This window comes from Leptodactylus fuscus, chromosome 9, assembly GCF_031893055.1.
Source record: "Leptodactylus fuscus isolate aLepFus1 chromosome 9, aLepFus1.hap2, whole genome shotgun sequence".
Taxonomy (NCBI): Eukaryota; Metazoa; Chordata; class Amphibia; order Anura; family Leptodactylidae; genus Leptodactylus; species Leptodactylus fuscus.
Genome location: NC_134273.1, coordinates 21727428 through 21754242, shown reverse-complemented (window position 1 = coordinate 21754242; position 26815 = coordinate 21727428). Strand labels below are relative to the sequence as shown.

General features: G+C 46.2%; 1 protein-coding gene across 1 annotated transcript in view; it reads left to right on the top strand.

The window, feature by feature from the left end:
- Positions 1–26815, top strand: part of COP1 (COP1 E3 ubiquitin ligase) — a 133656-nt gene that overhangs the window by 29299 nt on the left and 77542 nt on the right. Inside the window, exons 7-11 of the mRNA XM_075287108.1 lie at positions 718–777; positions 2811–2887; positions 6799–6856; positions 7753–7867; positions 10350–10485. Coding sequence (XP_075143209.1) covers positions 718–777; positions 2811–2887; positions 6799–6856; positions 7753–7867; positions 10350–10485 — 446 coding nt within the window. The remainder of the gene's footprint in view (positions 1–717; positions 778–2810; positions 2888–6798; positions 6857–7752; positions 7868–10349; positions 10486–26815) is intronic.

Here is a 26815-nt window from a genome sequence, read left to right as displayed (position 1 = left end):
GGGACGTAAACGCTGTGATATGCCCACAGTGGAGACGCTGCGGGAAAAATCGCAGCTTTGTACAGTCCAGGCAAAGTGGATGGGATTCATGCAAATCCCATCCCCGCTTTGCAGAAGAAATCGCAGCGCGGACACGCTGTGATTTGCAAAGCTGTTGCGGCTTTGCAAATCACAGCATGTCAATTATATCTACGGAAACGCCGGCGGCTTTCCCGTAGATATAATAGTAACTGCATGCGGAGGAAAACTCTGCGAACTTTCTGTTGAAAGCGCAGCGGAAAGAACCGCAATGCGTTACGGCCTGTGGGGCCTCAGCCTAGGCTTTACCCAAACGCCATTGCCCCTGCAAACAGATGGAGGTGCCCATGAGTCTTATTTCCCACCACTCTGATATGGTTCTCCTATCCCAAGCACAGGCCCTGGGAACCTTAGAAATTTCCTATTAAATTGTTTAAAGGGATCCTATCATTGAACGCGTAGGAATAACCTTAAGAAAGGCTATTCTTCTCTTACATTTAGATGTAATCCCCGCTCCTATTTATATAGCGCCATCCTATTCCGCAGGACTGTACAGTTTGTATTGATGAAATCTTGCATGTCCTGTTTTCTCTCTGTCATCAGATCTCTTAGTTTTATGTATCATGTAACTCTGTAGATGATGAGACGCGAGGCTGTAAAGTGTTTTTCTTGTCTCCTTCTCTCTTCTTGACCTCGCAGCAATTGGAGCAGATCCAGAAGGAGCTGAGTGTGGTGGAGGAAGACATAAAGCGTGTAGAGGTGAGAGACGTCATTAAAGTTGTCCAACCCCGGATGCTCTTGGCAATGTCTCCGCTAACATCTGGCTCCAAAGCTTAGGTGGCTTTACATGGGGGTAGATCCCACACTAGTGGCTAATAATAATAATAATAATAATAATAATAATAATAATAAATATTATTATTATTATTATTTCCTCCCTTCTCTATTAAAAGCAATATTTCTAGTTTTTTTTTTTTTTTTAAAGTGATACACACAACTAATAATTTTATTCATTAATAAATATTTAATCTATTTTAATAAAACTGTTGATTGTACTACCTGACCTCTGGTGCCAAAATTGACATGTTTTTTTGGTTGGCACAAGATTTCAAGCTATGTCCAATCCATAGGATCGTTGATAAGTGTGGGGTCACAAGAATGTGTGTGTGTGTGTGTGGGGGGGGGGGGGGGTTGTACCCTGTGTAAATAAAGCAAAGCTGAGGCCTCACATGCCCACTGCCCCTTAAATAAACTCTCTGGGAGTGCCAAAGAGAAGCCTGGAAATGCCTGACTATATTGGCAGTCCCTTGGTGTTAAATGGAACGGCCGCGCCAGCACTCAACCGCCACTTCATTCATGCAGGAGGACACGGGATTGTCTCTCTTTGGACATTCCCTTGTTCTCCCGGTCTCATCGCTAAAACCCCAGATCAGACACTTGTGTATCGTTCATAGTTGTAATCTCAGGAGTGAATTGAGCAGAAGGGAGACGTATAAGAGCTTTTTCCCAGTCCCTTTGTAGCCATTCTTGGCTTTGGCTCAAAAAAACCATAGCAATAGAAGCTGCGTTTATGCAACGTGGAGCCTTAGGGCTAGTTCACATGGGGGCAAGGAGGTGGATTTTGACAGCGGATTTCGCCTCAAAATCCGCCTATGGAGACCACTAGCGTACTTTTTTCCATTAGCAGCATGTTGCCACTAGCGGATAAAAGAAGCGAGCTGCCCTTTCTTCAGGCAGCTTCCGCCTGTCAGCAGCAACCCCCGGCTCCCCGCGTCACTGAGGATCTCCTTTAGGACGCATCCACACGGAGAAAAATGGCACTGAATTTGGTGTGGAATTTCAATGCTGAAAAAAAAGTCTCTGACTCCAATGGTTTTTTTTTTGTCTGCTAGCAGAAGTCAATGGAAGGCTTTTTTTTTTTTTTTTTTTTTTCAGCGCTGAAATTCCACTCCACCATTTTCCTCCGTGTGAATGCATCCTTGAGGAATCTGTTCAGCGATTTTAACCTCTCAAAACTGCTTACAGTGCTATATACCGGACTATATACAGGATTGTCGGCATACCTTGATTGGGTGGCCATGCCGGTTGCATTCACGCACATATTAATGCTCCTACTTGCACATGCCCAGGAGGCATCCACTTCATGTAGTGTCCTGAATGCTCCCCTTGGTGACCCCATTGGTTGCAAAGAACCCAGGGCACTGTACATGAAGGGGCCTCCTCTTGGGCGCTTGCAATGGCAATACCTCTAACATTAATGCATGGGTCTCCTGATATAGCAATATGACCATAACCTTGCATTATGACGTTCCTCTTATTCCTAGAGACTTATGAATAACTTGACTGATACTTTCCAGTCCATGTTGTTAGTTCCTGACTGTATTGGGACTTATCAGGGTGCAGTTACGCTACCATTATTTTATGTCTATTGCTCTCGTCCATCACCATAGGAGATCAGCAGACGTAAAGTCAGGTGCAGATGGACTTCTTTGTGCCTAGTGTCTGTCTTTTTAACGTCTTCCCCATGTGACAATGACAACAGTAGACTGTATTAATGGTAGTGTGAATATGTACTTCCACCCATTCGTTCAAAGATCTATCCAGGAGGAATAACAGAGTAACACCCTAAGAGCTTATCCATAGGAATGGCCGACGTGTCCTGGGGATGACAAATCCTTTTCAATTGCAGGGATGTTCTTTTTTTCTTGCTAGTAACGGCCATGTGTAATACTGGTCTATTCTGGTGTAGGTTGTCACTTTTGCTTGTAAATGGAAATGTCTTTGTGTGGCAGGAGATGAGCGGCTTATACTCCCCCCGCAGTGAGGACAGCACCGTGCCACAGTTTGAAGCCCCTTCCCCATCACACAGGTAATCTCTTCTCTTCTTCTTCTCCTCTTCTCACAGACTGACATGAGCGATCGGCGTCCTCATCGCAGTCTCTTTGCTTTTATGTTAATGTGACAGGAGTAAATTTATTCCTCACCTGGGACAAGTATCTTAGTACTAAAATAGATTGTGCTGAGGCAAAGGGGTCTGAGACCTCGCCAGATCGTACGTGTGTCAGTCAGAGCAACACGCAAGAGAATCTACATCTGATAGAAGGGAGATGGCGAAAATCAGCTCATGTGGAAATCTGATCTAATGGTAAACCTTGTAATAGGCAAAATCATAATGCTTGACATGTTACATATTCAGGTCTGTGCCCCGGTGGCGGAGATATTGGTGCCATTAGTTTCAGTATCCATGTCGCTGCACTGCCTTTCTGACAGTGAAGGGTTATCAATGCCGATGGTGTTGATATCTCTGGCACGGAGGCACAATCTGCAAAACTGACAGGGCACTGAATCCGACCCACGGTCAGCTTTGTAACGATATGTAACATGGCATATGTTAGGGGGCATGAAAGGTCCTCTTTAAAGGGGTCCTCTGGACTGGAATATTGATCCCTTTTCTTAGGATAGGTCACTAATATCAGTTCATTGGAGGTCTGACACCTGGAATCCCCTCACATAGGGTGCAGCATTTGGACAAGTTTTGTGGACTCTTCACTGCCGTACATTGTATAGTGGTTTGGTTTGGTATTGTACCTTGACCCCATTGATTACAATAGTTCACAGCTTCTGCATGGGCATGTGACCAATGGGCGTATCATCACTGGCCTGGGGAGAGGAGATGGAGCTCACGAAGAACTACATGCTCTTTAAACAGCGGGTCTATGGGTGTCTTGTGTGTCAGACTTTACCAATCTAATATTGATGGTCTATGCCAGGGGTAGGGAACATTCGGCACCCCAGCTATTGCAAAACTACAACTCCCAGCATGCATACTTGCTCTGCTGTTCTTGGAACTCCCGTAGAAGCGAATGGCGCATGCTGGGAGTTGTAGTTTGCAGCTTTAGAGCCGAAGATTGGTCTATGCTAAGGATAGGTCTTCAATATCTTACTCCTGTCGACATGTTCTTTCAAAAAGGAACCCGAGAGCATAAACCACCAGTATCTCTCTATGCACTGGTGCTTTAATGTCTCAAACACGTGGTACTAATGGGGCACGCGCATTTCTCCGATTTAGCCAAGGTCCGTACACTTTGCAGTGGGTAGTGCATATGCGATGAAGGCTGAAGTTTCCTGCAGAATTCTTAAAGTCCTCAACTGCTGCAAGGTGCGCTTGGTTTATGAAGAGGCAGGAGCCTTGTATTAAGTCAAGTACACTCCCTTGCACCAAAGTGCAACTCTGCCACTCAGGATCTAGCGCAGATTTCCTCTATAACTTCACCTTCAATAAATATCTGGCCAGGGTCTCCATGTCTTGTCTTCTGTGCCGTGCCGTCCACCTTCACAAAAAGTGAGCAAGGTGCAGAACAAATGATGTACTTACATGAACAGCCCATTGATTCATTTCTCACTTTATATTGCTTTGTTTCCCATGTGATGCCTTGGCGGAGAGGTTTAACACTTGCTGTCAGGGTCCCCTACAGCTTATAGCCCTTTGCCTGGGGGTGTTCAGTAACTGGGGACCTTTGTAATCCTAGTCTATAGGGACTGGCCACATCTAGTTTTTGCCGTGTCTCTACAGCTTCCTCTTTATTGCTTCATACGATGTCCTGAATTCTGGGAAGCGTAGTTCAGCCTTGCCTGAGATCCCAGAGACGACTCGCATCTATTTCTAGTCTCCGATGACACGTTCTAAGTCTTAAATCAATGCCGGGATCTACTTTGATGGTAGAAGTGGTTGTCCCTGCCGCTCCTCTGGTGTGTACAGAACAGCTAGCCTCTGCCAGATAAATAAAACGTGAAGGCGTCAGATCAATCCGATGCTTTGTCTCTATGTTCCTCTAATACGTCCGGGGTTGATGGACAACTCTTCCTGAAAAGGAAGATGCCGCTTTACAAATGGCACTTGCTGCCATGTCTGTATATAACTAGGCATTGTGCAATTACAGTTTCCTCTGCCATGGGAAAGCTATCTGTCCTTGCAGCCGGCAGTGCTATTTTATAGGAAGATGAGACTTTGTTTAATCTGCCCTGAGATCTTTCATCATTTTTCGGTTTGCTCTTGTACCATTACTCCATCGCTCTCTCATTCAGTCCAAGGGCCAGTCAGCGTGTTCCTGCGAGATGTCTTGGGTTAATGCACACGAAACCTGAAGTCTCTTTTTGTTGTCTAATCTATTGCAATCTTTTGCTCCCTGCTAAGAGCTAGCGCTGACTGGAGAGAGGATAACTCTAAGGATCTTTGACAAAAGACTGGACAAATGTCCAGCGCTGTTGTCACTGCCATAGTTATGTAGTACATGAGATTGATTTTAGTGGTGCACCCCTAAAGAGTACCTGAGTTTTCATGAAAAGTTGAAACACTTCCAGGGTTTTGCCATGCTGTCTGTTTTATGACTGTATATAAGTCTCCATACATAGTGTCCTGTCAGTTTTTTTGCTGCTAATAATTTAGAGAGGAGCGAGCACCATTCGGAACGGCCGTTTCAAATAGCACGCACCCATAGGAGGGAATGGAAGCGGCCGGCACGCTGGCTTTGCCGGCGGCCGGCCGCTTAACCCCCCTGCGTGCCGGCTGCGCCCATTCATTCCTATGGGTGCGTGCTATTTGAAACGGGAGTTTTGAATAGTACTCTCTCATCTCCACCAATAATAATAGGAACATAATAATAAGGAGCAGTCTAACCTCCCCCCCCCCCCCCATTCCATTACTGATGCTGTTCCGCCATTTTGCTAGGAGTAACTGTACAATAGCAATATCATAGCTGAGAAAAGCTCAAGTGATTATTATATAGGAGATCCAGGAACTATGGACTATAAATGCATGCAGCTAAAACACAAGGAAAAAAAATCCAAGCACAATCCGTAAAACGGCTTGTTGTCTGTGGATAATATCCCTTTGGTAATAACACAGGCAGCTGGTAGTAAATACAAGTACACGGAATACTTTTCTTATGTTGTAAGTTGTGAGATGTTCAGGGTCTTCAGTCCATTACACAGAGCAGTTTGTAGAACTGCTTTGAGGAGAATCAACCCCTCCCATCTGCATTCACCGTGTGAAGAGGAAAAAGCTCAACAGCACAAAGATCAATCACAGCTCAACTTGCTGTGATTGATCTTTCCTCTACGGATGAAATTCTCTGGCAACAAAGAACTCAAGTGTAAATTAGCTAGAAGGGAGACATCTAGTGACAGGAACATTTAGGCAAAGGCCCCGCGTTGTGGAAACACGGCTTCTTTTTTTTTTTTTTTTTTTTTGCAGGTTTTGCTGTGGTTTTTTGAGTCAAAGTCTGGAGTGGATTGAAAAGGAATGGAAGATATAAAGAAAGCTCTTGAATGTTTCCCTTTTGTTAAATCCACTCCAGACTTTGGCTCAAAAAAAGCAGCAAAATCTGCAACAAAAAAAGCTGCGTTTCTGCAACGTGGGGCGTTAGGGAGGTTTTTCAAGCAGAATCAGAATATTTAAAGTACAGAATCAGAATCATACGCTCTATGAAATTAGGCAAAGTTGTCTGAAAAGATAGCCATTTGAAGGAGTTATTCCAATCTCAGGATTTCACCTTGCCTCCTGTCTCCTCTCCCCTCCACTTAATTTACCTTTGGATTTACAGATGAAGATATTTGTTCTTTTAGATCCCTTTTGCATGTCAGTGTACACTAGGGCTGCGGGCACACATTGCAAACTCTGTTGCAGTTTTGAGCCCCAAAATCCCAGCTTTTGCAATGTGTAGCCTCGGACTTATTCTGAATGACTAAGCTATATTAACCTCATTTTTCTTTTTTCTACAGTAGTATAATAGACTCCACAGAATACAGCCAGCCGCCTGGATTCAGTGGCAATTCACAAGTAAGGGGTTTTCTTTGTAATTTGTATGGTAAAGATCAACTTGATGTTATAAGTAGAGATGAGCGAGTACTATTCAAAACTTCTGTTTCGAATAGCATGCACACATAGGAATGAATAAACGCAGCCAGCGCGCAGGGGGATAAGCGTCCGGCCGCCGGCAAAATCAGCGTGCCGGCTTCTTCCATTCATTCCTATGGGTGCGTGCGATTCGAAACGGCCGTTTGGAATAATACTAGCTCATCTCTAGTTATAAGTTCTTTTTTGCTGTTCTCAATACTTGACCAGACGTCCTTTCCTTTTGTCAGGGTTTTCTGCTCCTAACAAGTTACTTTTTATTTGTCTGAATTTCCAGCAGGGTCCTGTTACTTGTGGTGCAAATAAGTTTAAGTTTTAGGCCATTGTGGGGTTATTTGTCATAGTCGGTGAGCGCCAGTTCTCTACTGTAATGAACTCTGTTTTCTGCCGGGGTCTATGATACAGCATCCGTCTAAAATTGGTGTGCGAAAAACTCCTGCATGGGTGACCATTTTTGTCCACTGGTTTCAGTTTTAAAGAGACAGACCCCTTTCTAGTCAGTGCGGTTCATCGGTCTCCACATGTAACTGCAGTTGTAGCCCCCACACAGTACAATCTGTCCACAGTGGCCCCCACACAGTATAATCTGCTCCACAGATAGGTGCCCAAAGAGAGGGCTCTGAGTGCCACCTCTGGCATCTGTGCCATAGGTTCGCCATCACGGGTATAATTAGTAGCGAGGCCATTGGGGTCAGACAGAGATGAGCGGGGCGCCCTTCATCCCTGCGATGTTATCATCCGCCGAGTTCCTTTTGTGGGCATCTCTTTGACCTTTCAGTGGCGCTGTACTGATCTTTAATCTTTCCCGTTCTCGCACACAGACAAAAAAGCAGCCGTGGTATAACAGTACGCTGGCGTCCCGCCGGAAACGTCTCACAGCACATTTTGAAGACTTGGAGCAGTGCTACTTCTCTACCAGGATGGCTCGCGTGTCAGGTAGGAACACACTATCCTGCCAGTGTGAATTGTCCTCTGAAGTCTCCTATAACTCATCATGTCAGACATGTACACAACCTCTGCCCATTCTCCCAGTAATGGATGCATAAAACGATCTTTGATAGAGTAAGACGGGTCATAAACTAGAGCATTTGAGCAATTGCTGCACCCCATATGGACCAAGTGTGCATGCATCTTCCTGCAGGGATGGGTTGTGCTTACAGACTTCCTGCAGGGATGGGTTGTGCTTACAGACTTCCTTTTAGGGTCCACATACTGTGGTCACCAATTTCACTGCACATTAAATTGGTAACGACAGCACGGTATTTCAGTTTAATGCAAAATTCAATTTTAAAGCTGCCAATTTTTAGTAAATCCTAAAGTTTTTCTTTCCTTAATCACGGCTGGTGACCTTGCTCTAGAGGGGCGGAAGCTTTGGGGCAGAACCCAAGTTAGTGTGCGACCTGTAGGGTAGGGGTCAGCGACCTTCACCTGTTGTAAAACTACAACTCCCAGTATGCTCCATGCACTTTTGTTTCACCTAGCGTGTACGTTGGTACTTTTGGTTTCTCGAATGTCACTGACCACTCCTACAGACTTTGACTCCGCTCTTCATGTGCAATACTTAGCAGGATACACCAAATCCCAGCAATCTTCAGATATATGAAGAGACCCCGACCCTTCACAGCTTCCATGCCGGTTCTGTCTTCTTTCGAGTATTTCTCCCTGCGGCCTGCGAGGGTCACTGTTTCCATAGTTTTTATTAGACAAGCCCTTAAAGGTAATTGGCTGAACAGTGACATCTGCTGGCAGAAGAGAGGAATCCTTCATTCTACCAACAGCAATAAAGATTGCAGCCAAACCAGGAACGTAATGAGCTTTTCAATGTTTTCTTACTATTAAAAGAGGTGTGCACATGGACTAGGCTCTGGAGTTGCGTTCACTTTCACCACTGCCCTTTTGTTAGTTTTGCAGCTGGAAGTTGTTCTGCCCTATGTAAGGATTACACAAGCTCCGCATCTGTCTGATCCAGCTTTTCTGGACACGCCGTACTTTCAGTAACTTTGGGTAATGCGATTAGGATGTGACTAGAACAGAACAAGGGAGCAGATGCTTTGTACTTGCAGCCTGCAGGTGCCCTGTTGCAGCCCTAATCCTGCCCTTTCCCCCCCTCAGTGTTTGCATACTGACTACTTTATCCTATCTAGTCCCAGCCACTTCTCTGTTTCCAATTTCTCCTGCTCGCACCGCTGAACGTGGAATGGATTGTTATAAATCCGCCACCGGCTGCACATCTGGGCTGATACGGCCTATTTAGTACATGGCCTCCTTTGAACTACGGGCAGATTTGCTGTAATCGTCTCCGTGATTTATGGATTTGGTCATAGTTACAGATCTCTTAGCAAGCAGGTGCTGGACACGTACACAAGTTCTGAGGCTGGACGGATATTACTGTGGTTTTAGTTCCTAGAGTACTTGCTCAGACATTGGCGGAAATAGTATTTATTTTATCATTTAGATTTCAATATCCAGAGATCATAAAGGGGTTCCCATAACCTAGACGCTGCTACAATATAATAATCACGGAGTTCTGTAAACATACCACAAATCAAACTGTCTTCCTGATTACATGATGGAAGACAGATTTGCATATTCTTCCCATGATCCCTTGCACAGTGGAGCGCAAATGGCTTAATAAGACTCTACACACCTAAATGGTGGTCTCTCTCTAAGGAGTGACAATATCCCCTTAACCCTGTCTAGAAGCCTCTCACCTCTGCCAAGTCAGTCTTCTCTACGCCAGGCTGAAGAGATCCAAATAGATCGAATCGACTGTCCTTGGCTGAGAGACTGTACTTGGTAAAATCCCACATCTTTGCAGCAAAGGCCTCTGGGAAGGTCGGGCATGATGTTAAAGGGAGCGCCCTCTATTGGGCTGCATGACTGAGGCACTGTCTTCCTAATTACATGATGGAAGACAGATTTGCATATTCTTCCCATGTTCCTTTGCACAGTGGAACGCAAATGGCTTAATAAGACTCCACACACCTAAATGGTGGTCTCTCCCTAAGGAGTGATGATATCCCCTTAACACAAATCAATATGCAGCAAAGAAAAAAAACGAGATGGAAAGGTGTTTTCCAAGACAAAAAGATGGATGAGCTATCCTTGGGTCTGAACCCTGGGCCCAAACAGATCAGCTGATCGACGTGGCAGCAGCAATTCAGCAAGCGACGTCGCCTTCATCAGTCACGTGACCTGTTTTGCAGTTCAGTCCTGTTGAAGTACATGGGCTAAGCAATGATACCAAGTCCAATGTATGGGTATAATAACCTTGCCTATGCCTTAGAGTAGGACGGTGCCAGGTACTAGGGTGCAGTGCCTCACGTCCCGCGGCCCACTAGTAAATGGTTATGATGTACGCCAACTTGGTATTGTGGTTTTATTCTTACATTTGGGCTTCTTTCTTTCCCCTGCACAGACGAGAGCCGGACGGTGAGTCAGCTGGATGAGTTTCAGGAGTGTTTATCCAAATTCACCCGATATAATTCTGTGCGTCCTCTCGCCACCCTCTCCTACGCCAGCGACCTGTATAATGGCTCCAGCATCGTATCCAGGTAAGCGTTTCCAGCTCCTTTCTATAGACTGTGGTCTGTTCAACACGGGCACCCGGTGTCCTTTGTGGCTGTGAATGGGTTAAACTTCCCTGTTGCTTGCAACCCATTGGAAATGAAATAAGGCGCAGAATTCCATTTAACCACTTTTTTTTACGCCTTAAGTGAGCGCCGCGCAGTGATTTGTCACTCGCTTGCAGCAATGCATCGGCAGGGTGACAGATTTATCACTGTTTAGATGCCACTGGATTTTATTTACAGATTTATTATTGCAGCATAGAAATTTTTCTCCGGTGATGTATATGCGCCTTCACTTGTCAGCGCCGATTGTTATTCTAGCTGAAGACACTTGGTGGCGCCCTCGGCACATCTATATCTCCTTTTTACAGCAGCAGCAGGAGTCACCAGTCCAAAAGTGCACATTGTTGTGTCTGATCTGCTCTTACAGGAGTGCGTGTGTACATTCTAGCTATCAAATATGTCATATTCTTCAGAATAGAAGTCGCGTTTTGAAAAGAGCAGAATTTTGCTTGTGCGTCTTATATTCTGCATCTTCTGTAATGGGCAAATATTCAGGGCAACAGTTGTCAGCAACAAGGAATTGTATTAGGGTGCTGTGACTCTTAGTCACAATCGAACCTACTTTGACTTTTTTGTGACTGTTGCAGCACCCTCTGGTTTGAATGTAACTCCATTCGCTACCATGAGTGAAAGAGTTGCAAGGTCTACCATACCCAGTGTTGGTAGCTCCCAGGCCCTGACTGATATCTGCAGTGTCATGCTGGTTGTGAAGAGGTCGCTGCTGTGGCCTGGGATTGGTGAAGATCGGTCGTCATAAGGGATGTCCCTTCTTATGTCACCCTTTGTCGCCCGGTCTCCGCTTTGCAGGTTTTCGTCTTCTGCCCGAGAAACTGGACAGGAGATGTAAACCGGCAGTCAGTTTTCAAACCCCTTCATTTGAATGGGTTTGCAAAGTGTCCGCCCGTCTGTGTCTTCTGCCTGTCCGTGGCGAAACCGTTCTTTTTAACCAGACATGCAGAACTTTGTGTCTGGTTAAAAAAAACAAAAAAAACTGTTTCGCATCGGAGGCCACAAAACGCTCACGGGTGGACACTGACTGCCGGGTTTCCGTCTCCTGTCCAGTTTCTCTGGCAGAAGATGGACACCCACAAAGCAGAGATCGTGTGTAGATGTGAATCCGCCCTATGGAGTTACTGATTCTGGAAATGGAGATTGGAGATTATCTGGCGTCTGACGCACAGAACTCCATGGGTCAGCAGTTTCAAGCGAAAGTAGACTTATCTAAGTGCTGCTTCAATTTCCTATACCATGTGACGTCATGTTTCAGTCACATGGTTTGTTCACAGATCAGTCCCATTCAAATTTATTGATTTAAGTTGTGAGACTGAGGGCATTTTCCCATACAGAGATATACCATTGTGCTTTGTAAATGATGAAAAGACTGCAACACTCACCCTAAAGCTGTAATCTTCAGACAGCTGATCGGCAGGGAGCCCAGGTGTCAATCTAAGACTATCCAATACAGTATATATATCATATAGGATTTTTTTTTCTGACTAACACATAGGAATAGCCTTAAGAAAGGCTATTCTTCTCCTACCTTTAGATGTCTTCTCCGCTCTGTCGTTCGGTAGAAATCCCGGTTTTCTTCGGTATGCAAATGAGTTCTCTCACAGCACTGGGGGCGGTCCTCTGTGCTGAAACAGCACTGGGGGCGTCCCGAATGCTGCGAGAGAACTCTCTAGCGACGCCTCCATCTTCATCTGGAACGGTCTCTCCCTGCATCTTCTTCAGTCCTGGGTTTCAATCTCCTAGGCCTCGGGCAGAGCCGATTGCACATGCCCGGGCCACAAGAAAATGGCTGCTTACACCAGCTTACTGTGTAAGCGGCCACAAGAAAATGACTGCTTACAGTGTAAGCGACCATTTTCTTGTGGCCCAGGCATGTGCAGTTGGCTAGGCCCAAAGCCTAGAAGATTGAAACCCAGGACGGAAGAACATGCAGGGAGAGGGCGTTCCAGAAGAAGATGGAGGCGTCGCCGGAAAGTTCTCTGGCAGCATTGGAGACGCACCCAGTGCTGCGAGAGAACTCATTTGCATACCAACGAAAACCGGGATTTATACCGAATGGCAGCGCGGAGAAGACATCTAAAGGTAGGAGAAGAGTAGACTTTCTTAAGGCTATTCCTACGTCTTAGGGAGAAATAAAGGGTATCCAATGATAGGATCCCTTTAAGCCTAGAAAACTTCTTTAACAAAGGTCCTTTAAGATGTGGCAGGCACTCTAAGCTACCACCATGGCGGTTCTCTCCTCAGTGACACAGGCACGCTTAGTCCAGCTATCTAAAGTCTAAGGAAAGTCTTGTTGTCTGAGAAAAGTAAATGTGCATATTTCTATGCGTGCACCTGTGTTTATTTGCATTTTGAGTGACATTAATGTACTTTATACAGTTGTCACAGCAGCCGGGAACAGATCTTATTGAATTATAATGGATCCATCAACTTTCTTTTTGGGGGTTTTGTAATGTATGACATAAAATTGAACACGCACACAATACTGCTTTCTCCATCAAAGACCAATAGAAACCTGACAAAGTGCAAGAGCAAAATCTCCGAAGAGTTCATAGAAGGCGCTCGGTAAACAAGTGCTGACGGCTCCGGAGCACAATAACAGATATAACGCATGACTAATACAAAGAAAGGAAGTGCAGCAACATCAACAAGACTCTGATTCCATAAACTGAAAATGGAAAGAGATAAAAGGAACCTGCAGATGGGCTCAACCTTGATGGGAACCTGTCAGGGCTATGGGGGACACTAAACCACTTATCCTTATAGACTGCCTGCGCTGTTCTTCAGTGAAGCCAGAGATGTACAGCCGCCCGACGTCACTGCACATGTGCACTAGAGTCGTGGTGTACTCCTCTGGCTGCATTGAAGATCCGTGCCAGTGTGCGGTATGCAGCTGATAGGGGGAGTATAAAACTTGTTTTTTTTCTAATGCGGCCATGAATTGTGTTATACCGGTGATTTGGGACTATAAATCTCGGTCTTGTGGGTAGTTTAGTGTCCCATATTGCCCTGAAAAACCCTTCAAAGAGAATCTATCAGGGAATCGGTTTATATATTTTCTTCTGGGCAAGGCCACATGATCATAACCAACAAGGCCTTAGTTAGTCAGGATCCCCTGGGGTCGTGATGCTTGACGGGTCAGAGCAGACGTGGACAGCGCTGTTCATCCATTTTTAGACGTCAACCATATGACGCAGGCTAATTCCAAGAGTCTCTGCTGGTTTGTCTTCATCCCTGTTGCGATGGCATGTGGTATCCAAACGTGACCTTCTTGTAGCCACTCGCTGGCCTCATTAGTGATGCAGGTGATGAGGTCTAAGCCGTGTTTATGACTAATTGACCAATAGTACTGGGTAACTGTCGTGGTCCTAATTAATAGGCTGAGTGCCAGCAGTGAGGACATGACACCAGACACACTATGTTGGTATTCGTTCCTCTCTCAACCAAGAAGGAAATACTGACGCGCTTTTATAAAAACAATGTGGGGTTAAATAGTAGCAGAGGAAGGAAGTGATAGAACAACAATGTACATTTTCATATTCATTCCTGATTGGTATGAGACATATCAATCAAACAGAAAAATTTTAAGCAGTTCCATATATAGCCAGCTACTCCCGCTCCTGCGTGGTAACCTTGGGGAGCGGTCTTCTGGCAGCAAGCCAAGCATTTGTTTTTCTTGCACCCGTCCTGGATGCAGGCGCCATCTTATCATATAACATTATACCAGTTTCAACTTTATCTAGCATTCAGATTTTAAGGATAACAATGTTTTCCATACATTACATGATTATATCCTTCACATAGGTGTATGGATATGACAGCTGAGGTCATGGATTGGGTACGGTAGTCACCTTCATGTTCGGCACATCATCCCTGCAGGACAGCGAAGAGATACAGATGCGGATTACTAGGGTCTAGGGGATTAAACCATAGCGGTGATAATTTACCTTATGGGGCAGGTTTGTAGTTACCCAGCAGTTGGGGTTCCCTTGTTCAGGCAGCGCTTCTGTCCATGTTTTTAGGTGAAGTTTAGACCCATGACTTTATACGGTCTGCAAAACCAAACCTAACTGGTTTATGGCTTGGGAGATGGAGTGTTTGCTAGGTACCCCTTGTTCCTGCGATCAGACCCTTACCTCCTATCCTGTGGATTGGTCCCAGTGCTAATACTGCCATACATTTGTTCCTTGTGATTCCTTCTGCATTGTGTGGTGCGGTCTTAGCAGCGATTGCTGTATTCACTGGCTCTGAGCAGGCGCTCGCTTGCTTTGTCATCTATATCGCTGTCTAATGCTGACAAATGTTGAGTTTATTGTCGCTATAACCACCTGGGCCAACTATTGCAGTGTTTGGCGGCTAATCGCGTCTCATCACAATGATGAATGTTCACACGGTGCAGTCGGTGACCTTTTATGTCAGGCAGTGCATAAAAAGCACAGAGTGCTAACCCGGGCCTTATAATCCTCACGACCTGCCAGGCCCTTAGTAAAATCATAGGAATCTTAGGAAATCATTTGTCAGCCGCATGTGCTGTTATCTCGCTTCATCTCGGTTTATGCCTCTGGCGTGGTCGTGACGCCTTGTATCCCCATCTTAATTTATTTCACCATTGTGTAAGTGTGTTTACAGCTCACAAGTGACTCGCACAAGGATCCAAATGCAGACTATAGGGGCGTAGAGGTGAGTAGTGATCACTTTCTCTAATAGGCATACTGTGACGTATATGCTAGGCAAGGTGTCAGTGTATAGGGACAAGGGACATGATCACGACTAGGAGGGATCTTCATGGCGCTGTTTATTGGGGCATACAGAACAAATAGTGACCTAGGACAAAATCCGGTGGTAGAGGTAAAGTTGGATTTTGGGATGAGCATGCACCTTTTATATGTATGTTCGGGAAACCGGATGGATTTCAGGAGGACCAGCTCACCATCTACTGTGTGCGACAGAGAATCCTCCAGTGTTTTGGGTTTCAGTATCTCGTGTATGACCAGTCCTCATACACATGCACATGATACCCGCGTGCAGTTAATGCTCTTCACAGACCCAGACATTTTAATTCATGAACCCAGGTTTCATAACTGGCAGGAATAGGACCTTTCCTTTGGTTTTCCTTTAGGTTTGCAGACCCATACATGGATCATAATACGCCGATGTCTGTGTGGGGTAATAAGGAATGAATGGGTCATTATGCTAGACGTTAAAGGGTTTTCTGGCCCCAAATTGATATATATTTTTTTTCATATTGATATCCAACAGGAGTCAAACGCCTGTACCCTACGCAGATCAGCTATTGCAGCAGGCTGCTGCTAGTGGGTGGGAAGAGCATGCAGAAGGCTCCTGCTAGTGCGTGGGGGGAGCATGTAGCAGGCTCCTGGTAGTGGGTAGGAGGAGCATGCAGCAGGCTGCTGCTAGTGGGTGGGAAGAGCATGCAGCAGGCTCCTGCTAGTGGGTGGGGAGAGCATGCAGCACGGCTCCTGTTCAAGTGATAGGCGCTTACACTACGCCGTGGATGAGGCTGCAGCTCCACTCCTGTTACATAAAAAGCAGCGATGCTGCACGTACTCTCCATTTCAATTCCAGCTTCTGGCATCCTGCGGCTGCTGCAACAGCTGATCTGTGTGGGGTCTGGGTGTTGGTCCCCTATTCTAGGCCAGTGATGGAGAACCTTTTAGAGAACAAGCGCCCAAACTGCAACCCAAAACCCACTAATTTATTACAAAGTGCCAATACAGCAATTTAACCTTAATACTGTGTGGATCCACAATTACAGACCTGCAAAATATGGTCATACAAGTGGGGCTTTATGGAGCTTTCTGCTCCACTGTGACCCCCACACAGTACAATCTGCTCCACAGTGGCCCCCACACAGTAAAATCTACTCCACAGTGACCCCCACACAGTACAATCTGCTCCACAGTGATCCCCACACAGTATAATCTGCTCCACAGTGGCCCCCACACAGTATAATCTACTCCACAGTGACCCCCACACAGTATAGTCTGCTCCACAGTGGCCCCCACATAATACAATTTGCTCCACAGTAGCCCTCATACAGTATAATCTGTACCACGGATGGGTGCCCAAAGAGAGAGCTCTGAGTGCTACCTCTAGCACCTGTGCCATAGATTCGCCATCACAGTACTAGGCTATCTGTCTGAAAACTTGATTTGGGACTGACAAACTATATAGTTGTGTGTACAGAGCCCAAGTCAGTAGTTCTGTCTTTTGGTCGGCTTGCTTGGGTGTTCTTTGCCTTTCTAGAACTGGAGCCACTGAGTGACTACTCCACAGGATCACGTTCTAGATTTATTCTGGAGCGGCTTGTACAGTACACAGATCACTCCTTGTACAAAGCCTTGCCAGAGTAAACAGGCCTCAATGGTTACAAGTCAGCGCTTCTGAAATAAGTTTGTCAGTAGCCAGCAGAAAGCTTCCTGACGCTCGAGTTTGTGTCAGGAGCCTTTGATGTATCCAACCTTGATCTCCCGCGAAAAGTGGAGGGTCAGCACTGAAGTTGCAGAAGTGACGGGCAGAGATTTATTTGCAAGAAAAGGAATCAATGTTGCATCTTAACAAGAATTGTCTCCTCGTGTAAGACTGCCACTCCAAGATGTTTTATTCCGCTAATAAGTTCCCATGTAAGACTGCCACTCCAAGATGTTTTATTCCGCTAATAAGTTCCCATCTGTTGTTGCCCTGATCCCGACACTTGTTTCATGCCTTGTTAGTACAGTAAAGAATATATATGTATACGGCTCGTCTTGTGTATCATAGCGAGCAGATGGATGGAAGTGGAAACCTTCGGAACTGTTTCGCATCTTTGCAAAGTTGGAAAAATACAAGATTTTAGTGAGATTGTTTCTTGCAATTCTACGCCGCGTATCTGTAGTTTAAAGGGATTCTCTCATTGGAAACCTATTTTTCGCAAACCCATGTTGGTCCTACCTTTCTTTCTCTGCTATTTGTGAGCATTTTCGGTTTTCTTCTTTATACAAATGAGTCTTCAGAAAGCACAAGGGGGCATTCCCGGTGCTCAATGAGTGCACCCTTCTGAAGATCCAACGCTTCCTCTCTCTTCTGCAGACTCCTCTCCGCCACGTCATCGGCCACCGAGCGTCTGGTCGGGATCTAAGTCCCGCACTTGATCTGTCGGCTCGGCCTTGTTACGTTGGGCACAGCCCACTGCGTCTGTCCGTTTGGCCATTTTCCTGTGGCCTTTTATACGAGCATATAGGAAAATCGCTGAATGGACATGGAGTCTGCTCTGCCCAATGCAACATGACAGAGACGACTGATCGTGTACGGGGTTTGGATCCAGAACAGAGACTCAACTGTTTAGTCTTCCCTCAGTCTGAATGGACAACTAGGTGTTACCTGCACAGTCTGACATGGCCTACTCAGTGTTGGCATTAGACTTTACAGATACTATCCCCCTAGTTGTCTAGTTTATTCATATATTTTTATGAGGATTAACAGAGGTACGGGCATAACACAGTAAGAGAGTTGATATTCCCAAAGTTATCTAACCAGATGCTAACCACTCATTGACTATATGTACTGTACAGCTATATTTCATGCAGTGGTGTAACTAGGAATGGCATGGCCCTGTGTCGAACTTTTGACTTTTGTATTATCCCCCATAGTGGCCCCTGCACACAGTATTATCCCCCATAGTGGCCCCTACACACAGTGTTATGCCCCATAGTGGCCCCTACACACAGTATTATGCCCCATAGTGGCCCCTGCACACACTATTATATCTTAGTGGCCCCTGTACACAGTATTATATCTCATAGTGGCCCCTGCACACCGTATTATGCCCCATAGTGGCCCCTGCACACCGTATTATGCCCCATAGTGGCCCCTGCACACCGTATTATCCCCCATAGTGGCCCCTACACACAGTGTTATGCCCCATAGTGGCCCCTGCACACAGTATTATGCCCCACTGTGGACATCCATGAACAAATATTATACTCTGGGGTCTTTTCATACCCCAGAGTATAATAATCTGAGACCGAGGTGGGGGTGCCAACATAAACACTGTTACTTACCTATCCCTGGCTCGGCTGCACTCCTCGGTGGTGTCGGCCATCTTCAATGACATCTGGGATGTCACATGACCCGGGACGCAGGCTACGGTCATGTGATGTCAGGGACATCACTAAAGTAGGCTCTAAGCCTGTCTGGTGCCCGGAGAGGTAATTAACGCTGTTTTTTTATGTTCTCTTACCTCTCCGGGGCCTCCGATCATAATGCTCGGACGTCTGAAAAGACCCCCCCCCTCCCCGAGTATAATGGTGTTTGTGGGGCCCGTGGCATCACTTACCAATCCTGGCCCCTGCCAAGATCGGTAAGTAAATAGGGCCCATTACCATTCATTAGCAATGGAAGCACCAGCGATAGCCAAGTCCTGTCCTTTGGCTATTTCCAGCCCCCTATGAGTGGAGCAGAGGTGCGTCTACGTTCACCATTGCTAACTTCTCATAGACTTAAAACGCCCACAGTTCTCAGGCTTGGCGGGGGTCTCTGCTGTTGGACCCCCCCCCCCCCCCCCCCCACTGATCACCAAGTAATATGAATATTTTTTTTTGCATAGAACTCCTTTTAAACTCTACAATTGCTGCCCCGAATATCCTTCTAACAACGTGTGTAGGATTTAGAGAACAGAATGTTACCGGTGGAGACAGTCTTTCTGATAAAAGCTTCACCAACGTAACCAGCCTTTACACAGCAAAGTTAATTCTGATCTTTTGTCGCTTCCTAGCGCTACTTTCTGCATGTTGTATAGCCAGAGAGAGAATGGGATAATTGCTATGTGTATTGTGAGCCGCGCTCCTCTCTGCTTTGCAAGATAATACGTTACGTTTTGCTTAAAGGGGATAAAACTGTAGGCTGAAAGCCGGAAAATCATTTTTAATGTCTTATTTCCACATGCTTACAGATCAGAAATATCTGCCTGCACCTCGCTTAGTAATTGTCCAGTCGCGCGGAGTAAATTCGCCTTCAGGTTCCCTCCTCATTAATGGAGACCGGCTTGTTTTCGGCTTCCTCTTTGCCTTCCGAGAATATATAATTATTCCGTCTCATATACTTTTATTAACTCACTTTACTTGTTCGAGAACGGACTTTCACTTTCCAATGTACTCATGGTGTTTGTTCTCTAGGAGACAGACACACCGTATAGATTTATTTCTCCCCCCCCCCCCCCCAACATTTTGACTGGGGGTCTCCTGTCCTCAGAATTTAGTGACTTGTTTAGTTCAGATGTCACTGACGGAAATCTCTTGCATATATAATGGTGACCCCGTAGTAATCTATTAGGGGTGCCGTTTATTTAGTCTCTGCTCATTTGCTTCCATAAACTTTCAACCTTTTGTTATGGGCGGCTGTCCCAGTCTGACCCCCGGTCTAGAGCTTACTCTCCTTTTGTCGGACATCTTGTACGTTATATCCTTAAGGCTCCACGTTGCGAAAATGCAACTTTTTTTTTTTTTTTGAGCCAAAGCCAGAAGGGAGAAGTATGGAAGCTTCTTATGCATTTCTCATCCCTTTTGCACCCATTCTTGGCGTTGGCTCAAAAAAGCAGCAACCGAAAAAAGTTGTATTTGTGCAAGGTGGGCCTCAGCCTTAAGGAGTTCTTCAGGGAGTCTGACTGTGCTTTTTTTTTTAGATTCTCTACCTAACCCCAGGTCGTTTAATTGGAACCACTAACAAGACCCAGGGTCTATCCACGTCCTCTCCCATGTTCCAGTCAGGGCTCGTTCACATCTGCACCCGGTGTCCGTTCTGCAGATTTCCGTTTCCTGCATAAAACAGAGCGGACACAGAGTCGGACATGCAGTACTCTGTGTCCGGATTAAAAAATCCGGTGTCGCGGCGGAGAGCAGAAAACGCTCACCGCCGCTCACGGCCGGACCCGGTCTGTGCTTTCCGTCTTCTGGCATGCAGAAGACGGAAAGCACAGAACGGAGACCAGAACGCAGGTGTGAACCTAGCGTTACTTGTGCTATAGGGGATGTCTTTACTATAGTCCACCAGCCCCCATAGCACAGATAGCTACCTATCACTGGCGAGAAGGGATAACACTCAGTAGACTGGGTGCTGGTTTCAATCTTATGAGGTTGAAACCAGCCTGGAATTCCTTGGTACAGCATCTGAAAACCCCTAAAGAAAGTAAAGACTCTCGGGAGAGCCCCTTTAAATTTGCGTCTATCAAATTCCTCCCAGCACCTTTACCTTCTCAGCTCTTCTCTCCCTGTACCTCTGTAAGCCTCCCCTGTAAAGATACCATTTCTTCTTTATCTAAGAGACTATTGAATAGAGTCCATATAATTTGCTTCAGAATGATCAAACTCCCCTATCTTTCTTGGTCTCTGCTTTGTGTGCTGTGTGCGGAATCTCCAGTGTATCCTGTGAGTTGCAGCTTATGTCTTTGAAAGCAAAAGGATTGGGCATTTGAAATCCAAGTGTCCAGTCTTTTTCTCCAATTATGCATCCAAGCATATAATATCTATAATTGTGTAATATAATTCATTTTATTTTGGCGTTGGAGTCGGTAAAATTTTTCCTACTCCCACCAAAATTGTCCTTGACTCTGACTCCACAGTTCTAAATAAATAGGTCTCTAAATGTAACCCTGGCACCCACCGGCTTTGGCGTAGACCCCGGGGGTGGTGCCTAATATAGTTACACATCGATACGAAGTGAAGCCTAAACTTTGCAGGAGCCCAAACGTTGTAGATAACCTCTAACTGTGGGTGCTAATGCCCTTAGGCTGAGTTCACACGGGATATTTTGGTCAGGATTTTGAGGCCGTATCCACCTCAAAATCCTGACCAAAAAGACGACTCCCATTGAAATCAACGGGAGCCAGTCAGTTCTTTTTTTCGGAAGCCATTCTGGCTTCTGGGAAAAAAGAACGGGGCATGCTCATTCTTCAGGCGGATTCACCTTGCAAATCCACCTGAAAACACTCCCAACTAGGCCCGTTCATTTGCGCCTAATCCGGAGCAGAGTGAGCGACTGGATCAGCAGTGCATCGGCATCCAGACGCAGCTACTCTTACTTTGGATCAGAACCAGAGACGGCCTCCGCCTCAGGTTCTGGACCAAAAAACCCTGTGTGAACCTGGCCTAAGGTGACCATTGCCCTAAGAACCTCCTACCAGCTGAATCAGGACAACGTATCTACCTTATGAAGAATCCTCGGAAATGGTTAAATTTTCAGTGTCCCTCTCGAATTGATTCTCCAGTTCAGCTTTACCCCTTATGTAAAGGTTCAGGAATAGAAAAGAGCATTTATGTAAATGTTCAGTCACAAATCAGTCCGAACGATGAAACGCTGAAAGGAATGATTATTCTAATGTATTCTGGGAAAGTTAGAAGCCGACTCGGTAGCCGAGGATGGTAAAGAGCCCCAGACTCAGGTGGACGCTTCACTTTCAGCGGCGGTTCCCAGCAGAGCGAGGGACATTCACTTCCCAGTCTTTCATGTCCTTTCTTTCATATCCACCAGAGTTCCCCACAGTGGGGGTAAGGTCATAGACAGCGAATCTCCACAGGGGGTTCGACCTCTAATTTGCCTTGTATAGGACAGAGCTGCCTCGGGGAACAGCCGTATTAATCACATATGTGCCGGGTCACCTCTCCAGGCTAAGCCCCACAGCGTCATGTGCTCAGGGTCACCGGGCTTCAATTCTGGATACGACGAGAGGGATTTTCAGTGGAAGAAACCTCTCCAGTTTAAGTATTTATCAGCTAGAAAGCCTTAGTGCATGGACGATATCCTCGAGCAAGCTGCGCCCCAGCTTTCATAGCAGCTGTGCAAAGAAAGCATCTTCACTGTAAACAGAAGCCCAAGCTGCGGAGGTGCCCACAGCATATGCCCTTGTCATCGGAGCTGCTAGATACTAAGCAGTCGCAATTACAGGTCAGACTCGGATGAAATCTACGCCGTCCGACGTTCTAGGTTTTTATTTTAGCCCCCGTACTAAGAGGATCATGGACACCGTTGTTAATGTAGATGGAAGATCTCGCTAGACTTCAGATATCTGATGATAGAAAGTAAAGCTGGATACTTTGATTATTGCCTGTGCCAGTGAGCAACGCAGTGACCCTGGCAGTGGCCATAGAGAACAATTAGATTTCATTAAAGGGCACCTCCAATGGAAAATAAACCCTTCACAGTACAGATGTTCCCTGTAAAAAGAATCTTTCACCACCTCCAACAAGTCCAGCTCATTACACCATTTAGTGGTCACTGCTCTGCTGTTTCCAGCACAGTTGGAATTTTTTCTCTAGCCCTCACCGTTCCTGAGCAATCAGTGCTGTTAGTTTTGGTACCTGACATACTATTTAGTCTCTGCACTGTCAGGAGGGCGGTGTCAGGCAGGAGCAGACAAGGGGTGGGATTCTGAGCTCTGACACTGGCTGCCTCTGATTGGAGCTCTGAAGCACGCCCCCTGCCTGACACCGCCCACCTGATAGTACAGAGCCTAAATAGCACATCAGGCACCAAAACGACCTGCACTTGTTTCTCAGGAGCAGTGGTTACTAGATAGAGAATTCCAACTGTGCTGGAATCAGTGAAGCAGAGACTATTAACGGATACTAAGGACCTGAACTGTACATGGCGTAATTTATTGCCGAGAGGAGGGGGCTTCATTCAGCCCACCACCAGTTTAACCCGTTAAATGCTGAAGTGCAAAATGCAGAACTAGATTTGGTTGTGTAAAGAGTCCTGTGGGCGGAGCTTCTGCCTTATAGTTGTGTTAAATTGCAATGTCTAGTGTAACTCGCGTAGAGCATCACACGGATCCACTCGTGTAAAAAAAAAAAAAAAAAAAAGGACCTTCTACTACTGACCGCTAGTCTCCAAATGATGTCAGACAAGACAAGATCATTGAAGAAAATATCTATCTATCTATAAAAAAAAATTACATTTTACTAGTGCTCCTCTTAGTGGCCACCAGGTGGTGCTAAAAAACTTCTAAATAGCAAATCGGGTTTAGCAACTGCAACCTTCATCCTAAACTTCCCGCATAGGGGTGAAGCATGACTGAAGACTCCAGTTTATGGGGCTGTACTAAGGCGCCCCCTACCACTGCTGGGGATCCCTCTGTACCTCTGCATGTCTTCAGTTTTTATATGAAGGTACACAGAGGCTTTTTCGGCATCATACAGAATCTCACACAAATCCCATATATTGTATGCAATCCCAAATTTTTAGAGAAATTTTTCCCCCTTTTCAAGTGCTGTACGTGGCCACAAAATGGTTGCTTGATTGGGCAACATGGTGGCTCAGTGGTTAACACTGCAGCTTTGCAGCGCTGGAGTCTTGGGTCCGAGTACTGCCAAGGACAACATCTACAAGAAGTTTGGATGTTCTCCCCATGTTTGCGTGTTTCGTCCCATAGTCCAAAGACGTACTGATAGGGAAAAATGTACATTGTGATCCCTATATGGGGCTCACTATCTACAAAAAAATAATGGTTGCTTGATCACTGAAATTGACCTGGACAGCATACAATTTTTTAGACCAGAATACAAAGCGATGGCTATTCCTTGACCTTTTAGGCGTGTAGGGTGTCAACAATAAGAAAGTCAAGCGTCCATCAGGTAAAAGGCCAAAACCAAAATGGATTCGTCCTAAAGAGGAGCCGCTGTACACCTGATGGTGGAAGGTCCTGGCAGCAGTACCTACGTGGCGTTGCTGTCCTGTGTGCACAATTCTTCCGTTTTTGCAGCAGCGCATTTCAGGAAACATGCTAGAAAAGTACTGTAGTTTAGAGATGAGTGATTAGTATTCGATCGGATACCTCGCTCCCATAGGAATGCGTGTAAGCGGCCGAACACCAAGGGGTTAAGCGCAGTGAATATTCGATGCGCTTAACCCCTTGGTGTTCGGCTGCTTACACGCATTCCTATGGGAGCGAGGTATCCGATCGAATACTACTCGCTCATCTCTTCTATAGTTAAGTGCGCGTGCTTCTTTTGGGGTGTATACCTGTAAGTGCTGCCTGGGTTTCCCTGATCTGACCTACAATCCTGATTTTACTTCTTGGCTCAGCAGAAGTCTTATTAGGTTCTTCCAAGTTACCCGCTGCCTCCTTGTCTCTAGAAATTTGCTGAGCTAGTCTTCTGTCTTTTCATCAGTACCTGGATAATGGTTCCTGAGACTGAGGTAAGGCAACATACAAGAGAATCTTAAAGTGCATAAATGATTCAGAGACGTGTAGTAAGTTCCTTCACACGTCCTTTCCACCTTCTGGCTGCTATCCTAAGAGGAGCAATGATCCGTCTATATCATGGTTTTCAAGTCTGTTGTGAACAGCGGCACACAAAGGGAATACATGAATACATTTACCAGATCCTTAGGTCAAGTTCTTGAGTTATTCTATATGAGCGCTCCTTATTATTGAGGTGTACAAGGCGGGCGCTATACAGGAGCTGATCACAAGAGGCCATGTTATTTTCCAGGTTTGGGCTCTTAGGGAGCCTTCACACGATGTAACTCTGCGCTCATTCTGATCGTAAAAAGCAGCTCCCATTGACTTGAATGGGAGCCGGCATACGTGCGCTCCCCATTGAAATCAATGGGAGGCTTTTTGTCCCTATGCTTTCAATGTATTATGCGTGTATCACATTGAAAGCATAGGGAAAAAAGCCTCCCATTAGGGGGTGCTTATGCTGAGAAAACCCTATGAATAAATCTTGCCTAAGGGCTCGATCCGGCAAGAGGGGGCGGATTTTGACGCCGAATCCACCTCAGAATCCGCCCCCTCACAATTCAGGTCTATGCAGACCACTAGTTTCCTTTTTTATGTGCACGGTATGTTCCAGCTCACGGAAAAAAGAAGAGAGCTGCCCTTTCTTCAGGCAGATTCCGCCCCGGTGTCCGCCTCAGGCAGCACCCTCCAGGCTAAGTTCGCTCATTTGGGCCTACTGCGGAGCGGAAAGCCGCGACAGTCAGGAGTGGGTGGAGCAGAAGGGAGACAAATAAGAATTTCCTATATATTTCCCAGTCCTTTTGCAGTCGCTCCAAAAAACGCAGCAAAATCTGCAGCAAAAGAAGTTGTGTTTCCGCAATGTGGGGCCTAAGCCTAAAACTTCTTGGCACGGGGAGACTCCACTTAGGGCAAACCTCTTTTGCGCAAGTTGTAAATTTTGGCGCGGAATCTACCGCAAAATCTGCCCCCTCACCATAGAGGTCTATGTAGACTGCTAGCGATCTTTTTTTCCGCGAGCGAGCTGCTCTTTGTTGAGGCGTCTGCTGCAGCAGAAATTGCTGCGGTGCGTCCGCGTCAAGACAATCCCTCCGGACTAGGCCTGTTCATTTGGGCCTATTCTGGAGCGAGAAGCCGCGACTGTCGGTAGCTGCGACAGTTGTAGCTAGCCGCGGCAGGCACGTTTTGGTCCTGATTCTGACACGCTTCCCGCGTCAAAATCAGGACCTAAATACGTGGTGTTAGCCCGACGGCATGCTATTGTCTAGTGAGGTGCAAAGCGTGTGTCTCAAGCACTTAATAAAAGTGGCGCGGCTCTTTGCATCCGTTTTTACCATGTATATCTGTGCTGTATTGTGTATTGCCGGCCCCTGCAGTAATACCTCACCTTCGCACACGCTCTGCGCCATGATCAGGATGCATTCTACAGTGCAGCCCCATTAGTTACCAAGCGGCCGTCATCTCCCCTTCCATCACAGTAACTTATGGCCCTACCACCCTGCTAGAAAGAAATTGCGGTGGACATGGAGGAAGAATTACACGCCGCACCCTCCGCTCCACTTTCACCAAGCAGACATGTTGTCTTAAGAAGGATTTCAGGTTACTTATAAGCTTGTCCAGCCCTCCCCTCCCTCCTTTATTGTCATTATTCTTCCTCACACCCTGAGCCGCTACTAAATCAGCCTCACTGCAATGATGTGTCATGGGAAGCTAATGGAGCATTTCAGCCGGGGCGCTGGAGGAGGGGAGCGTTACATAAAAATAAAGACTGCGCCAGCTAGCCAACACACCGTTATATTAGGTAGCGCTGACCTTCAGGGGTCCGGAGAACACTGGAGATGTGGCCGGGCCTGTCAGAGCGGAGATAGTGCCGCAATAAGAAGGATGGCCATGGATCTGTGCGCCCCCATCAAGGCCCCTTCTCTAGGCTTCTGGCAATCTTGAGATCGTTTCAGTTATGGTCTTTGGTATCACAACCAGTCGAGGTGCTAACATGTATGCAGTGTCGTT